At 45.1% G+C, this 17,408-nt stretch overlaps 1 protein-coding gene across 5 annotated transcripts in view; it reads left to right on the plus strand.

The window, feature by feature from the left end:
* FN1 (fibronectin 1) overlaps nucleotides 1-17,408 on the plus strand; it is a 52,140-nt gene that overhangs the window by 3,640 nt on the left and 31,092 nt on the right. For all 5 annotated transcript variants that reach the window (XM_041411662.1, XM_041411665.1, XM_041411661.1 and 2 more), the window contains exons 4-17: nucleotides 370-501; nucleotides 627-764; nucleotides 3,140-3,298; nucleotides 4,805-5,005; nucleotides 5,630-5,809; nucleotides 7,272-7,448; nucleotides 7,881-8,033; nucleotides 9,848-9,976; nucleotides 11,459-11,602; nucleotides 13,388-13,509; nucleotides 14,719-14,896; nucleotides 15,018-15,194; nucleotides 16,759-16,887; nucleotides 17,005-17,094. In XM_041411662.1, the coding sequence (XP_041267596.1) occupies nucleotides 370-501; nucleotides 627-764; nucleotides 3,140-3,298; nucleotides 4,805-5,005; nucleotides 5,630-5,809; nucleotides 7,272-7,448; nucleotides 7,881-8,033; nucleotides 9,848-9,976; nucleotides 11,459-11,602; nucleotides 13,388-13,509; nucleotides 14,719-14,896; nucleotides 15,018-15,194; nucleotides 16,759-16,887; nucleotides 17,005-17,094 (2,109 nt within the window). The remainder of the gene's footprint in view (nucleotides 1-369; nucleotides 502-626; nucleotides 765-3,139; nucleotides 3,299-4,804; nucleotides 5,006-5,629; nucleotides 5,810-7,271; nucleotides 7,449-7,880; nucleotides 8,034-9,847; nucleotides 9,977-11,458; nucleotides 11,603-13,387; nucleotides 13,510-14,718; nucleotides 14,897-15,017; nucleotides 15,195-16,758; nucleotides 16,888-17,004; nucleotides 17,095-17,408) is intronic.

Consider the following 17,408-nt stretch of genomic DNA (forward strand, 5'->3'; position numbering starts at 1 on the left):
CCACCCCTCAGCCTGAGAGCAGGGTCTGAGGGAGAAACTGGGCCTCATCGCTCCCTGGCATTCCCTTTTCACACAGCCGAGCTTTGGCTGGGGTTTGGAACATGGAGAAATTAGCTGAGGGAAGAGGACAAGGCCTGGAAAGTGCAGAAAATAGTGGGCTCCAGCAGAAAATGGCGGGTGCCAGTGGGAAATGTTGAGCGCCATTTTGAGGCTGGTGTCCCCCCTCATTCTCCTCAGTGTCCCTTCTCCTTCTTGCTGCCCCTTACCCCAGCTGACCCCCTTTGACCCTGGCCAGATGGCCCTTACCTTGTCACCACCGTGCTGTCCCTGGTGTGTCCCTCACCATGGCTCCCCTGTGTGCCACCACAGATCGCTGCCATGAGGGCGGCCAGTCCTACAAGATCGGCGATACATGGCGCCGGCCCCACGAAACGGGCGGCTACATGCTGGAGTGTGTGTGCCTGGGCAACGGCAAGGGCGAGTGGACCTGCAAGCCTGTGGGTAAGTGGCTGCTCCTTCCTTCTCCCTCACGCAGTCAGGGCGTGTGGGCCTTTTTCCATGTCCTCCCTGAGGTGTCCCTGTGTGGGAATGCCCTGGGTGGGCTCTGATCCGCTTTCCCCTCACAGCCGAGCGATGCTACGACAACACGGCCGGGACATCCTATGTGGTGGGAGAGACCTGGGAGAAGCCCTACCAGGGCTGGATGATGGTGGACTGCACCTGCCTCGGTGAGGGCAGCGGCCGCATCACCTGCACCTCCAGAAGTAAGTGCCAGCCTGCCGGCTGCTCTGCTTTATTTTACTTATTTTTTTACTTTCCTACTTATCTTTCATCCTGGATGGGAAAGGAAAGTTATCCCTTTGTCTGCCCTGTGCAAGTAACAGTAGTTTGAGAGGGACGGGTGTCCCCTGAGGAGTGGTGGGAAGCTGAAGAGGGGAGAGAGGACTGTGGTGGTGCCCCGATCACCATCTGCAATCTGGGAACATTCCCAGAGCTGGTCAGCGGTGCTGGGCACAAGGGTGCCTGGATTATTTGGGGATTTAATCTCATGGAGAGAGAAGGGTGTAAGGAATCTGTGTGTCAGCTGAGCCACAAGCAGGCATCTCCCAGGAAGTCAGGGAAATGGCTTGGCCCACAAAATGGCAGAGCATTTAGCCTAGGACATCCACTTTTGTGCTTTTGAGGAGCCTTCTGAGGGACAATCAAGTGGTTTTTAGGTTAAATACCCTTTCCAACAGCAGGATCTGCAAGATTAAAATATTTTAAAATATTTTCTTACTTCTCTCTATTACTGTTTAATTTATGTGTTAGCTAAACCAGGGTTTGTTTTGCCTGCTCTACCATCTCGCCTATGCTTTTCCCACCCCATTTCCCGCTCCAGCAGCACGGGCGATTTTTTTTTTAAGTTTTTGCATCATTGAGGGACATTACCATAAATACTCCATTTTATTTGTATTTGCAGAGCAAACAGGACTTTTAAAACCCAAAATCTTGCTTGTTTATTGATCTTCTGTTCTAGTCCTGTTAGCTCCACCGCAGAGCTTACTTCTGTCTCAGGTTTACACTAGTTGCCTCAAGAAAATGTAACTTTGTACCTTACACCTTAGTTATGCAAGGTTTGAGAAACTCTTCTGTAGCCTTTCAGTTGCCTCATATTCAGTTGCCTTGGGGCACACAAATAATGGGTTTTTGCTGATATAAACAGCAGACTTGATGATATAAACAGCAGTAAAGAGTAAGACACTAAGGAAGGTTGAGATTAAAATGGAAGATCTGGAGAGACTTGGTCAAGAAATGAGCTATAAAAATCAACCCAGCCTTGACAATATTAAGTCTGTTAAAGACATATGGGGAAAAATCATTAACAGTCAAATGGGAATGAATAAAACAGAATGTGTTGTTTGTGAATTTTGGAGGACTTGTTATTACTAATAAAATGCATTTGGCAGTAGCTTTCTTTCCATCACTCAGGTCTGTGCTGTTGTATCATGGGGGAAATTGCAGTATGAGGAGCTGTTCATTTTTCATTTTGTTTTCCAATTACATTTGAATGGAGAAATTCAAATTCATGTATATAAAATGATACCTCTAGCCTACAAAACGGCATTACACTTCAAGTGTGTGCTGCTGTTATATATCTTTTATGGCCAGCATTTTCCAGAATCACAGCTGGTTGCTTCAGTGACATTTCAGCTTTTCATTGACAAGTGTGTCCATTAGACACATTTTTTTCACATTTGCGAAATTGCACGATGAATACCTCACCAATTTACCATACTTCTGGCAAATGCTCAATTTCTGGTCATTCTAGCAGTGTGAATCAGTAACATGTTTTCTACATTCACATTCTGTCCCATGTGCTCTCTCAGTGGCAGTCTGGCTTAATGCATATGTCCTTCCACAGTTCTTCATAAATCCATGTTCATTGATCTGTGATTACATTTGAGCCACTGTATCAAGTTTCCCTTGAATAAGAAGGTAAAATGTTGTAATGGAAGAAGAACTAGCTAATCCATGTGGATCTGGCATCCAGACAAAAGTAGTTTGTTGTGCTGTCCTTTGAACCCATTTGCTCAATTCATTGGGGGCTGTGGGTTATTAAAGAGATTTAGAAAGTACTCCTGGTATTACTTGAGCAGCTTGTATTAGCTTCTCTGCAGATTCATGCAGGCTTCTTTTGAAAGAAGTGGGGTTTTATGTGTTGCTTTCAAACAGGTTTTAGTCCCTTCCAGATGAGAGGGAGCCCTGAACTTGAACTGTGCCTTTTGTACGAAATGGCCAAGCTGCAAAGACTCCTGGTTTTTTCTTAAAAGACAGAAAAGGGTCATTAAAACAAGTTTAGTTTTAGAGGTGTGTGCTGGACAGAATGGGCTTAGAATGGCTTTAAAAAGTAGCTCATTTTGACAGTGGCTGCAAAGTGGAAGCACAGTTCTGGAAGTGAATGGAAATCTTTCAGGATTTTGGGATGCTCTCAGCCTGCACAGTTTAGTGCAGGCTCTAGGGCATGTAGGAATTGCAGTAGTGGGCTCCAGAGAATGAGGTGGGCCTTTAACTCGGGCTTTAAAGGATGAGCTTGTTTGGTAGAGTAGGTGATAGCTGCCCAGTGCACGCCCAGCTGAGAGTCCCGTTCCTCACACAGATCGCTGCAATGACCACGACACCAAGACTTCCTACAGGATTGGAGACAACTGGAGCAAGAAGGATAACCGTGGGAACCTGCTGCAGTGTGTCTGCACCGGGAACGGCAGGGGAGAGTGGAAGTGTGAGAGGCACACGGCCCTGCACACCACCAGCACTGGTAAGTGGGACATCATGGCATGGAACACAGGGAAGGGGAAGAGGAGTGGCGTGTTTTGACAGGTCAGGACTTGGAGTTGAGTTGTTCCATCCTAATTCAAGTATTTCGGAGTCTTGTCTGGGAGAGATCAGCAGCAAAGAGGGTCAGAGTTCAGAAGATGCTCCCTGTTAGTGCATGTGGAGATAAGATTAATTGGTGCCTTGTTTCCATGCACAAATGGGGCTGGCACAAACAGATGGATTGCCTGCACAATCACAGGGCAGTAAATCACATCCAGGGCCCTGCATCCACAGGAACTATCTTTGTCTTGGGAGCATGGCACTCCAAGTTAATGTTTGAACTTTATGTATTCGCCTCAGGGTAACTTTCTTGAAATGTCCTTTATTTAAACCCCACTGAGACCATCTGGTTTCTTTGACATGATAAATACACCTACTAATGGCTGAGCTTTAAAAACCCAAAAATGTCAAGGAATGTATACAATGCTGTTTAGTATCTGTACATGAGATAGCTTGTAATTTCGGTATGAAATATTGCCTAGTTTACGGGTAGCATATTTTTTGTGCCCAAGGTTTACATCTTCAGCTCCTAAATTCTTTTTTTGTCATTTTAAGGACGTAGGTTTCTTATCAGTGAGTGCAATGTAGAATGTAGCATATTTTTTGTGCCCAAGGTTTACATCTTCAGCTCCTAAATTCTTTTTGCCATTTTAAGGACCTAGGTTTCTTATCAGTGACTGCAATGTAGAACTTCTGTTTTCCTGCAGTGCCTGCAGTAAATTTTTCTTGGTAAATGACCTTTGACTGTTTGGTACCATCAGGTTAACTTAAAACTCTCAGAAGGTCTAAACTTCAAAATGAGTAGCGCTTCAAGGATGCCAGTCTTTTCCATTATTACTTCCCTTACTTTAGCAGAGCTGAATTTGTGGACGTTCCTGTGGGAATCATTAGCAAAAATTCATATGATGTAGACAACAAGAGGCCTCTTTGTCTCTCAGTATTATTTCAAATGGTAATGTGCTAAAAACTTTGATTCAAAATTTAAAAATTGCTGAGTAAAAGAATACATTTTAAGTTTATTCTTCTCGTTTCTCAATGAAAAATTCGAAATTAATCTTTTTTGCCTTACCTCCCTACTCCCTTGGTAATTTTTATTCTCTTGTCACTGATATTGATTTTTCTATTGTACATTTCCTTCAACTAATTTTTTTTTTGCCCCAAAAAATTGTTTTCTAAACAATTATATGAAAAAGAGTTTCTAAATGCTTTCTAAAGCCACTCTACAGGGTTGAAAGCCAGAGGCTGTCATTAGCAGAGAGGGGGAGTCGTTCTTCCAATTTGAAATTTGCTAAGTGGAATAATTAAGCTGCGTCTCGGGAGGCTAAAGAGTGTCGTGCCTTCCGTCTGCTGGAGTGCCTGAGGTTTTATTATCTCAGCACTTAATGGCAGCCTTCTGTTGCTGAGCTTTGAGTGCCACATGTCCCTTCTGTCCCCCGTTGTGCCGCAGGCTCTGGCTCCCCCAGCATCACGAACGTGCAGACGGCGCTGTACCAGCCGCAGCCGCAGCAGCCCCAGCCCCAGCCCTACGGCCAGTGCATCACCGACAGCGGCGTCGTCTACTCGGTGGGCATGCAGTGGCTCAAGACACAGGGCAGCCAGCAAATGCTGTGCACCTGCCTGGGCAACGGAGTCAGCTGCCAGGAGATAGGTATGCGCTGGTGTGAGGTCTCTAGGACTGTCCTGTGGCTTAATTTCCAAGTAGAGCCCTTTGTGTGCGTGTCAGAAGTGTCCTTGGACAAAGACATACTGGAGAAAGATCCGGCGTGGCAAAGAAATGGTTTGGTTATTTGAAGCCTTGTTGTTTAAGGTAGGAATGTTTCTCAGTGAGCTATGTATAACCTGCTGAGGGGAAACAGCCCTTGGGGAGCAGCACCCTCTGTGTGCGTGTCAGAGATGTCCTCTGAAGAGAACACACTGGAGAAAGGTGCAAGAGGGAAAGAAATTGCTTGATTATTTGAAGCCTGGTTGTTTAGGGCAAGAACGTTTCCCAGTGAGCTATTTATAACCTGCTGAGGGAAACAGCGCCCTTGGGGAGCAGCATTAATAACTTCATTCAAATGGAGCTGCAGTAATATATGTTTGGAAAAGAATGTGAAGGAATGCCACAGCTATGGAGCTGTCTGTTGGTGTGTATTGGCCCGGCTCCATGGCAGTCAGTGTGGGTTCCCAGCAGCCAGCAGCTTGGCCTGGAGGGGCTGTTGCTGTTTTAGAGCCCTGTAATTTGTGAATTGCTTTACACTGCAGTCTTAATGCTGTGATTGTCTTTTTGAAGCCGTGACCCAAACGTATGGTGGCAATTCTGATGGAGAGCCCTGCGTGCTGCCTTTCACCTACGATGGAAGGACTTTCTACTCCTGCACCACCGAAGGCCGCACGGATGGGCACTTCTGGTGCAGCACCACTTCCAACTTCGAGCAGGACAGGAGATACTCCTTCTGTACTGAGCAGAACGGTGAGCTCTTCTCACTGGGTCTTCATGTGCATGTGACCCTGGTGGAGGGATGGAGGAGGGAGCAGAGGACACAGGAACAGGCTGCCTTACCAATTCCAGCAGTCTGGAAGGCAGCAAGGCAGTGCTGTGAATGGAGGGCTGCCTGTTGACAGAGCACTTGTCTGCTCTTGGTGTTTTTGGAGGGTGCTACAGATGTACCCTTTGAGTCCTGTTCTCTGAGCTGACCTTAGAATGGGAGTACCTGGTCATGGTGGAGCTTTGGCCCAAGGGATGCTTATCTTTGGCTTTGCTTGGGTGGATTGCTTCAAGCAATGCCCATATTAGGCTGCAAAGAGGAGGATGTCCATGGAGTACAGTTTGTGCAGCCCTGTCACTCCCTCCATCCTGGCTATCTAGCCAGGCTGCCATATATAGCAGTGCTCTTCGTGTGATTTGTGGTGACTGATCAGGAGCTGGGGCATGACTAAGGCAGCAGCATTGCCTCTTGTCTGAGGATGGTCAGTGTTCACAGCACAGATCTGTCTACTTTTGTGGTTGCACTTTCTGGAGTACCTGTCAGACATCCATGGAACAGTGTCCAGACAGCTTCTTGGGATCTGATCTTGGAAAGAATATTTCATGTTCCCACATGAAAATACTGCTTCTTACACTGCATAGACACTTTCTTTAAAATTTTGTTCTACTTTGGTTGTTTTTTCCTGATAAAAGTCAAGCCTTTTTTCTTCAGGACATATAACACTTTATATTTAAAAAACAAACAAACTAAACCCCAAAAAAACCACCCAAACACTGTCCCTGTCCATGTACAGATTCATGTTTTAGAGAGGCTTCTTGTGATGCACTGTGGAAAAGAGAAATAGGATATAGAAAAATCTCAGTAAATGTCTTGTTGTTCTCCAATATTTGTAAAGCAGAGTTGCTCAAGAGGTGATTAGTTCAGGTAGATTACAGCCCTCTTTCCACTGCTGCTTGCAAAACATGAAGATTCCAGCCTGCAGAGAGGTTTTGGCTTGTCCTGTTGTACATAACTGAGCTGTAACCCTTTCCTGAGGGTGAAGGCTTCCCTTAGAGCTGAGAGGCACCACTGGGAAATAGCTTCAGAGATAACACAGGTATGCTGAGAGCTGTGAGTTTATTTCATTCCGTAGGCCTTGGGAGAAGGCATTTGCAAAGCTCCTTCCCAAGCACAGTAAGCTTTGGTTTTCCCTGTTTCCTGGGAATTCCCATGGCTGGCTCTGCAGCTCATTCCAGAGCAAAGCTTGAACTGAACTGAACTGACCTCGTGCAAAGCTTAAGTTTCCACATCTGAATTAATTAAAGCCAAGAAAAGAGGCCTGTGGATTACATACAGGGCACACATGGGAAAAAGTGGTGCTAGTGGTTTGTTTTCCAAGCTCTTCCATGCATGCTAAGAGAGAGTTCGGGCTGAATTTGCCTCTGTTCTCTTCATTTTTTGGTACAGTTTTGGTCCAGACGCGGGGTGGCAATTCCAATGGTGCTCTGTGCCACTTCCCCTTCCTGTACAACAACCGCAACTACACCGACTGCACTTCCGAGGGACGCAGGGACAACATGAAGTGGTGTGGAACCACTGAGAACTACGACGCTGACCAGAAGTTTGGGTTCTGCCCCATGGCTGGTAAGGCTGAGAGCCATAAAGGGCTTATGGAGCACCTGTATGTGGTTGTTTGAGCTGGAAATTGAAGATCTGTCGTTGATCAGATATTGATGACTTCTAATGAGCTGAGTCTCAGCCCAAAGACCTTTAAGGCATTTCTGAAGTTTTGTTTTGTCCTTTTTTCCCCATTGACCACCTCTAGCAGAGATGTAGCAGTGCCAGGAGAAGGCAATTTTCATTACTTCTGTGCTACAAGCCAGTGGTTGGCATGCTCTTCAGCTGGTGCAAACTGGTGTAAATCTGTTGGAGAACCTAAATTTGAGTGTGTGCCTAAAATTTCCCTGCTAAGATGCAGAAACCACTGCCTGGCATGAAGGGACATTGCAAATGATCTCACTCCTCAAGATCTTGTAAATTCTGGCCTCATAAATATCTTCTTGCTTTCTTCTGCAGCCCATGAAGAAATCTGCACAACCAACGACGGCGTCATGTACCGTGTTGGGGACCAGTGGGATAAGCAGCATGACATGGGCCACATGATGAGATGTACTTGTGTAGGAAATGGCCGCGGAGAATGGACCTGCATTGCCTATTCACAGCTCAGAGGTACTGATTTTCATGTTGATATCACCACTCCAGTCGAAGTGGGAGGTGGCAGAAATTGGTATTCTTTTCTGTCATTGTGGGTTTGAGCCCGCACTCAGGAACTGTTGTTTACTTTTTGGAGTAGGAAGGGGATTAGAGGGGCTGCAAAGTTCTTGTCTTGTTTATGTGCTGGAAAAGTATATTCCAGCCTTTACAGGCTCTGAAGCAGAAGCAAACCTTGATTGTCTCGATTGTGATATCCCTCCCTCCTTTTGTCTGCATTTAGGAATTGGCAGCACTGTGATTTTACAGAGAGCTCAGTATAGGCACCTCCCCACCTCAAGAACAGACAAAACTCCAGACTAGTCTGAAGTTTGAAAGCCGAGCTGTTGTGTTGTATTGTTCTGCAGTGAAATTTTCAATTCCTCTGTGCTGGATTAGCCTTTTGCTGGCTAATCTATATGAAAGGCTGGCAGGAAAGCATGGAGATTACTCTTATTTATTTACTCATTTGTGTGAGTGGTCCAAGTGGAGAAGTACTTAAGCAATACCAAAAAAAGAAGACTTAAAAGCACAGACATTTGATCATCCTACAGCTAGCTCACAGCATTGGCTTCATGTCTGGAAAAGGCAGGGGGTTGCTGTCAAGAGGCCAGGAAAGGACTCTTTTAACACCACTGCTGAAGTGGGATATAATTTATAGGGAAAGGCTCACTCAAGGGCTTTGGAAGGATTTTTAATGTGTTCCCTTCAGCATGAAAGGCACTGCTCAAAGTTCTGGGCTGTGCAAGTCCTGTTTCCACTCACACAGCTAGTTCTCTGCAGTTCCATTCTGGAGTTGAAGTGGTCTTGCTTGAGGAGAGGGTAGAGATATTTTGCTTTTTCAAAAGGCGGAGGTTATCTGAGTAGAGCTGTTTAAACACAGCAGCCAGACCCTGGCGCCTGCAGGAGAGTCTGAGCGCTCCTTGGTTTATCCAGATGCTGTGCCCATGGTGTGGGAAAGTACCATGGGGAATAAAATCATGGGAATCATGGACTCGCTTCCCCAAGGACAGCTGGTCCAGGATTGACTCCAGACCTGAACTTGGGTCTCTTGGGTCCCACTTAACAAAACAACTTGCTTTCATGTTTGTTTTGATGTTTGTTTTATCTTTCTGCTCCTTGCTGTGATTAGACTGGCTTTAGGAATTCTGGGCCAGATCCCAGATGGACATTGAACCTAATAGAGTGATGCCATTGTACTACAGCATGGAGTCTGGTTACTGTGTTAGGAGGGAAGAGTAGACTGGTAGGCAGCAGCAGCATCTTGTGTGTGTAAAAGATCAGCCTTTACCTTCAGATTACTACAGAGGGGAGCAGAGATGCCCAGCAGAATAACATCATGAGGATGGCTGTACTTCTTCATTGTATCTTCATAAATTTGGAGCAGCCCTGTTCTCCTTGTGTAGTTGCAGTGGTTTGAGGCTGAGGAGTTTCAGCTGAGATATTCCTCAGAGGAGATGGCTGGAGAGTCAGTGTGGTGGTTTAGATTTTTGTTCACACGTGGGATCCACCTGAAGGAACAAAGAGGCAGTTCTGTAGCTGGATTGTGTCCTAAAGACCTCTTTTCTGCCGGTGTTGCTTATTTGTGCAGTGCTGACAGATGAACTCGGGAGCAGGGCTGTGTGTGCAGCACTGTGAGGGTCACAGATTACAGAAAGAAGGGCTCCTCTGGCTTGGATGGAGCTGGTCACGGTCAGTGTGTGCTGATCTAGCAGAGAGAATGGTGTTCCAGGCAGAAGGGTTCTGTCTCAGTGCTTAGACTTATTGCTGGTAAGCTCTGTTCTCTCCCCCAGACCAGTGCATTGTGGATGGCATCACCTACGACGTGAACCAGACCTTCCACAAGCGCCATGATGAGGGGCACATGCTGAACTGCACCTGCTTTGGCCAGGGCCGGGGGAGATGGAAGTGTGATCCTGTTGGTGAGTCACTGGCTGTCCCCCCTTGCCAGACACACTGTGTGGCTGTGTACAAACTGGCTGTGGTATGGACAAACTGCTGTGTGAGTTTGGGCCCAGTCTTTGTCCACTTTCTCTCCTGAATTGTACAAAAGGAAAAATAAATGCAACACTGCATTTGCTTGAGGGTAAGTGAAAGGACATTTGTTAATTCAAGGACATATGCTTGGGTTATCACACCTGCCACAGAAGACTGTGGCAAGCATATGTTGTAAAATGTAGCAGGTTGTGGTAGCAGGGCAGTTAGCCTGTGGTCATTTGGCTGGATTCTGGTACCTCAGCTGTCAGCTTAGCAGGGCTTCAGCCTGAACACTGATAAAACACGCAGCTGGGCCCTGATGCTAGGATCAGTTTTCTTGCCTTTCTCTATCCTAAAATCTTTCAGAGTTTTCTCCCTGAACTGAGGAAGGAGCACCAGCATATATTAACTTACCTTGGACTGAATTGATTTTTTGGCTGCCCTTTGTTCTAGCAAAGAGAGCTCAGTATGAGAACATGTATTAATAGTGCTCTGGAGGTTAGCTAAAACCATCACGATTCTCTGCAGGAATGAGATTTCATGTCTTCTTCCTCTCCCCCTTCCCTAGCAAACCTTGATTGGAAGATAAGACCTGTTTGGTTTGCAATTACTAAGTCCAAGAGAGCTTCAAACTATTGCCAAGAAAATCTATTAGAAATTGCTAGTTGTGAAGCTGTGCTTTATTAACAGTAGTATCTGTGCGTGTTTACTCAAGGAACATAGATTGTAAAGCTCCTGAAAATTACTATTTGAAGGAAGGGGTGGGGGAGGATTTCAGCTATCTGTTTAAGTGCAATTAAAGTTTTAATTTTGTTGGCTCTCTCTGAACAAAGCTCTTATTTATCCAAGCAAACATAATGCTGGTTCTCGCTGAAAGTTTCCATAGACCCAGGCATACATGCAGTTGTCAGAGTTGAAGTGCTGTACTGTGCTGTATTTACACTAGTTCAGCTGATTTCAGGATCTGATCTGTCCCCCTTTGGTTTATACAGTGGTAAATCTGGAAAGATTCTGCTGAAAATAAAAACATTCTGGGGACTATTAAAGCGTAAATGAATTCTGAAGGCAGGAAGAATTTTTGCCTTTGATCTCCTTGAGAGCAGCATGGTTTAGCTTTGGATGAGAGATGAACTCAATAGGCCAGGGCAGAATGCAGCTCCAGAGTGGATGAAAGTCTTTCTAGAAGGAACACCCCACTGAAATGCATCACAGCTGAATTAGCCCCCTAATATCCAACTTAATACATGCAGTGCTATATTAAGAACCTTGATTTGAGACTCCAGTTCTGTTGCCACTTTATGTACCTATATTTGCAAATAAACACCAGTGCTGCATTTCTTTGTGTAAAGTCTTTTGGGACTTTTTTGTAGCTGTTCCACTGTGGTTTCAGTAACACCCAGTGTGAACTGTCCCTCTTGTTCCTCCAGACCAATGCCAGGACTCAGAAACCCGCACCTTCTACCAAATTGGAGACTCCTGGGAGAAGTATGTGCATGGGGTCAGGTACCAGTGCTACTGCTATGGCCGTGGGATTGGAGAATGGCATTGCCAACCTCTGCAGACCTACCCAGGTAAGAAACCCCGCAGAAAATGAACTCACCTGCTGAATGAGACCTGAGGAAGGCCAGCTTTCCAGCCCTCACCTGTTCAGGCTTCTGTACCTAAAGCATTTTGGTTTCCTTTTGAAACAGAACAGATTCTCCCTGTCCCTTGGCAGACGCAAGCACGTGTCAGGGGTTTATAAAGAGGTGCTCAAGCTGTTTGCAGCTATTCCTGAGGCCAGGGTTAGTTCAGAGAATGACCCTCAGTGCACACAACAGCTTGAGTTTACATTGCCCCTTGGTATTTAGTGATATCACACATGTAATCTTCAGCTTATATTTCCTGAAACTGTAGTTCTTCGTTTTCCACTCATTACAGAAGCAAAATCCGTCGTGGAACAAAATGTTTTTCCTGATCAGTGCCCCAAAGACCTTAAATATTTGATCTCTTGTTTGTCCAGGCAATTCCAGGAACTCTCTATAGGGATGGGCAATGCCTGTTTGTTGGTTGTTCAGCTTCAGTTCCCTGAACAGAACATGAGGGGAGCCTCTCTACTTTCGAAACTGTTTAAGGTTGTAACTGCCACTGTCTTAATCTGAATAAGATGAAGTATTAAGGCTTGCTGAGCTTCATTTACTCCTGTTGGACTGCTTAAACAAACATCTCCCTGAGCTATGTGAAATATGCATGCCTCCAGCCTGCAGACCAGGCTTGGGGCTGCTTTAGACACAAGAGTGACTGAAAATGTGTAAATAAACCAAATCTAATGTTTCTGAATGTAGGTTTGGGGTTAGGTGAGCTTTGAAATTTTCTGCCTGTGGGCACAGGCTTGTTTTTCTAGAAATCCTGTTAAATAGGGAACAGGTATATATGTTACATGGTTGTCCAAATAAATTATTATTAGAAATGTTGGGAATGGGGTGAGGGTGCAGCTATTTAATGGCTTAAACACTTTCCTGCAGATTCCAGGGATCCCTTTGCTGGGATTTTCTGAGAACTAACATGAGGACAGTGCTGCTGAGTGTTCAGTGACACCTCCCCAGTGGGGCTGGGAGGGACTGAAAAGAAAACTCATAGGATCATAAAACCTGTCCTTCTCTTTTGGAGAGCTTGTTGGAGGAAATAGGCCTGAGCCTGACCTAGCTGAATGCAATCAGTAGTCTTAAGCATTAGAGCACTGCAGAGCTTGTATTTTCATCAGTTCTTGGGCCTGTTTTGTCTCAGGACTTCCACCTGCCTTTCTGGTGGGATTTGTGTGCTGAAGAAAAGTCTCACTATCTGTGGAGTCCTCCACAAAGTCATGAAAATTCAGTGTTTCAAATGAACCGATTAAGAAATTTAGTAAAACAGTAGAAGATTAGTCTCTCTTTTCAGGGTATATTCAGTGTCAGAAATGTTTCCCTCGCCATGCTGCATGATTAGACCTGGATTTGGCAGGTGGTTTTTATGATGGTTTTTATCAGCTTCCCTTCTGCCATTGCAGAAGATATTAATGAAGAAAACAGTTACTTGCTGAGAACTTCCCCCCATTTCTTTGAACAGCAAGACTTTGCTTTGCAGACTTTTTCTCTGCTAGACCTCTCCCATCTTCCATTTCATTGGTAGCTGAGAGGACATGGACCCAAGGAGTGCACATTAACTTCCCCACAGAATTTATTCTTATTCACTGGTCTTCTAGGTAGCAGTGAAGGATAGAAAGACAATAGAGCTCATTTCCCATGTATAGAAGTACAATGTGAGCCATGCAGCTTTCTTGGTTTTTCACGACTCCACAACATCCCCAGCAGGTTAAAACCAGCAATTCTTTTTTTCAGGCTCAACTGGACCTGTTCAGGTGATCATCACAGAGAGTACCAATCAGCCAAACTCCCACCCCATCCAGTGGAATGCTCCTGAACGATCTCACATCACCCAGTACATCTTGCGCTGGAGACCTGTGAGTGCCACATTTGTCATCATTTGTTCCTCAAGAGTACTTTATTTGACTTTTTCTGGGGTCTGAAAGAAGTGGCTGACACAATTTCAGCGAACTTGAGTTGCTTATTCAGTGTCTTTGTCCTCTTGAGGTCAACAGCTGCTCTTGAGCATCAAGGAGAGCCAGTGCTGTATAAACACTTAATGTTTTCTTGCCCAAACTTCACTGGTTGCTGAGTTCATAAAGTATTTTATTAAACAAAGCACTAGTGCAGCAAGCAGACAAGTTTATATACTTAGGAATGTAAATCCTTGTGGAAGCTGCTTCATCCAAAGAAATGCTGTTTCAGTAACATGTGCATATCCAGAAACTACCAGGATACATTTTATTCTGTTCATGTGGAGGTAAAAATGACTAGGATATGAAGTCATAAACAGCTTGGTGTAGGATTAAATAAACAATCACTCCCATCTTCTCCAAAGTCTCAACCAAAACTGGTTAACCACAGCTTTGTTGGCTGGTTCCTCTGTGAGGAATGATTTGGTTTAACCAATGTAGATGAGCTGTCTTCCAGCTCCCCTGGGTACAGCTTCACAAAAGACCACTTAATGATTAAGAGCATTAGTACCTCAATGCTGCCTGTTATTAGGAGAACAATAAAGGCCCTGATCCAAAGCCATTCAAGGCACTCAAGTCTTTTTACTGATTTTAGTGTATCTTGGATGAAGGCCTGAATGAAATGGACTTTAAAGCACTAGAGTACAAACCTCAGAGGATGGAGCATTATTTTAAAGCTTCCCATAGAGTTCAAACACAGGGTAGAAGGGAAGAACCTCTCTGTATATTGTTTTCAGATGATGGTTTAGCGTTATTATGAACAGGCTTCAAAAGTAACTTCTCCAGCCACTACTTGATGCCTTACTGTGCTTTTTGTGAAGGAATGTGTTGAATTTATAACTAATAATTCTCCTTTTAAAGGGTAAAGTTCACAGCTAGGTTGTTTTTAGTTTACCCCTGTAGAAACTAATAACTCAATGCCATTGGTCCTGCTTCTTGGCATACTTTTCTTGTCTCCTTTGACTTGATTCTGTCTGTGCATTAAAGCCATTCAAGTCATAGCTGTGTTTGAATGTTACAGTGAGTAGTGACCACACTGCAGGTTAGGTCACTAGATGGCCCTGCTTGCAGCCTAGGGAGTCTGTCACTATCTGAGTGTCCTTTTTCTTGCAGAAAAACTCAGGAAGGCAGTGGAAGGAAGCCACCATCCCTGGCCACCGGAACTCCTACACCATCTCAGGCCTGAAGCCTGGTGTGATTTATGAGGGACAGCTCATCAGTGTCCAGCAGTACGGCCACAAAGAAGTCACCCGCTTTGATTTTACCACAACCAGCACCACAGCAGTGACAAGTGAGCTGAGCAGGGGGACATCCAGGAAAACCTCATCTCCTTCACCCACGTTCTCGCTTTGTGCATCCCAGTTAACACAAAAGTGTAGTGATGTTAAACCTCTTTTTCCTCTCTCTGGTAGGCAACACTGTTTCAGGAGAGACAACTCTTCTTCCTCCCGTGGTTGCTACTTCAGAATCCGTCACTGAAATCACATCCAACAGCTTTGTTGTCTCCTGGGTTTCTGCTTCTGACACCGTTTCTGGATTCCGTGTTGAGTACGAGCTGAGCGAGGAGGGTGATGAGCCACAGTACCTTGGTGAGACAACACTGTGTGTGCCAGAGCAAAGCAGTGCTCACAGTCAGGGCAGTCAGCAGAGCTGGTGTGAACATCACAGTGAGCACCTCCCTGTCCTTCAGTAGGATTCATTGAGGATATGAGAGTGGCAGGAGCAGCTCGGATTAAAAACTCAGTTCCTTGTCTCTTCTCCATTAATAGCTGTAAGAGAACAAGGCAAGTAAATAGCAATATCCCCTCAGAATACTGTCCCAGAATTCTGCAGAGGAAAAATGCCTGAGCCTGGAGTGGTGGATGAGTAATAACTGAGTAGAATAATTATTCTTTTCATCTCCATGAATCTTTGCTCCTTTTTTTTTTTCTCTATTTTTTTCATTTTACAGTCATGTAAAGTTACTGGCTTCCACAGCATCCTGAAGTGAGCAGCAGTTCAGATGAAAAGAGAACTAAATCTGTTTTTTTGAACCTGCCTCCTGGCTAATTTCCTTTGGCATACCTTTGTCCTTCCATCAGAATGGACAGAGAGGAATCTTTCCCAAATGCCCTCTCTTGGCTGCTTGTTATCTCATGGATATCTTGTGTTCCAGTCTGCTCTGTCAGTTGTTTTGTTTGGATCAGATCTTCCTCATCTTTGATAATATGGCAATTTAGCTGAGCTGGGAAGCTGGTTAAAGACACTGGACTCAGACACAGGAATTGAAACTGGTTTTCTCACATTTACTGTAGAGCCCATGGCACCACTATTTGTAATGTCATTTTAACTTCTTTTTCCTAGTTTCCCGTCTTAACAGTGGTAATAGCAATATCTCACCTCAAGTATTTGAAGTGGTAATAGTTATTGGGACATGAGTGTGGTAAAAGAACATGACAAAAAGAACAGCAATCTCCTGACCTAATAATTCTCCCTGGACTGTTGCTCCCCTGAGCTCACAGGCTTGGACACTGAGCAGAAGTGGCTCTTGTGGGGACTGCCAGCACTGTCACCAACTTTCTGCCTAGATGGCTGAGCTGTGCTGTGAAGTAGCTCCTGAGCTTGTCTGTCTACAGACAGAGGTCTACAGGCAGATTGAAAGGCAGTTCCCAGTCTCCCCTAGGATGCTTGGTTTCAGTCTGGTCAGCAAGGAGCTGCTTCTTGGGGAGTTTTCTACATCTGGCACGTAGGTGGACATCTGGGAGAAGGGAAAGAAGTTCACCAGCCCTCGTAGTGTCATTCTTCTTCACTCATGAGTCAGTGTTTCCATGTAACCTACTTATGTGAAAGTTTTTCCATATATTTATGTACTGGAAGTTCAACAGTCAGGGTATGAAATGAGTATTCAGCTGAGATAGCTGCAGTGTGCAGGGGGCTGCTGCTCAAGCTGCCCTGCAATATCCCACAGCAAGCCTTGCTGCCCTTGCTTGCTGGTCCCAGCTCTCCCCACAACTCTTCTGAGGTGAACCAAACACAGTGCAGAGAAACTGTTGCTTTATTGCAGGAAGACTGTGCTTCAGCCCAGATTAGAACAGACTTCTCAATTATTTCATTTGGAGAGAAAGCAAGAGGATGGAATTGCTAAAACAAATTTTTGTCTCCTGCCTTCCTCAGATCTTCCAAGCACAGCCACTTCTGTCAACATCCCTGACTTGCTTCCTGGTCGCAAGTATATTGTTAATGTCTACCAGATCTCTGAAGAGGGAGAGCGGAATCTCATCCTGTCTACTTCACAGACTACAGGTATGTGTGGTTGGCTGTGGCTGCACTTTGAAAGCTGTTGTTACTGTTTGCTCAAGAATTTTTTGTTACCTCTTATCCTCACTCTTGCTGTCCTCCTGTGTTTATTGTCTTAAACAGCTCCTGATGCACCACCCGACCACACAGTGGAAAGTGTGGATGACACATCCATTGTCATCAGCTGGAGCAGACCACAGGCTCCAATCACAGGTTTGTCCTGTTGGAGTGCACTTACTCTGCATTATTGGTAGAATCTAACATGTAGGTGAAAAGGAAAATGTAATATAACTATGAGACAAAGGTAGTGCAAAATTCTGCCTGGTCAGAGAGAGCAGCTGGAAAGCACATGGGCAGTTCAGCATTTCCTTGGCTGAACCAAGCAATGCAGAAGGCTGGATGTAAAACAATTCCTTCTGGATTTGTGTTAAATAAAAACAAGCCCCAAGACCTTATATTTGTATCTGTCATCCAGACCATCCCATAGTGAGCATGGGAACAGTACAGGGCTAAATCCACATGTCAGA

Source organism: Onychostruthus taczanowskii, unplaced genomic scaffold (genome assembly GCF_017590055.1).
Source record: "Onychostruthus taczanowskii isolate IOZ18803 unplaced genomic scaffold, ASM1759005v1 scaffold37, whole genome shotgun sequence".
In the NCBI taxonomy this organism is placed as follows: Eukaryota; Metazoa; Chordata; class Aves; order Passeriformes; family Passeridae; genus Onychostruthus; species Onychostruthus taczanowskii.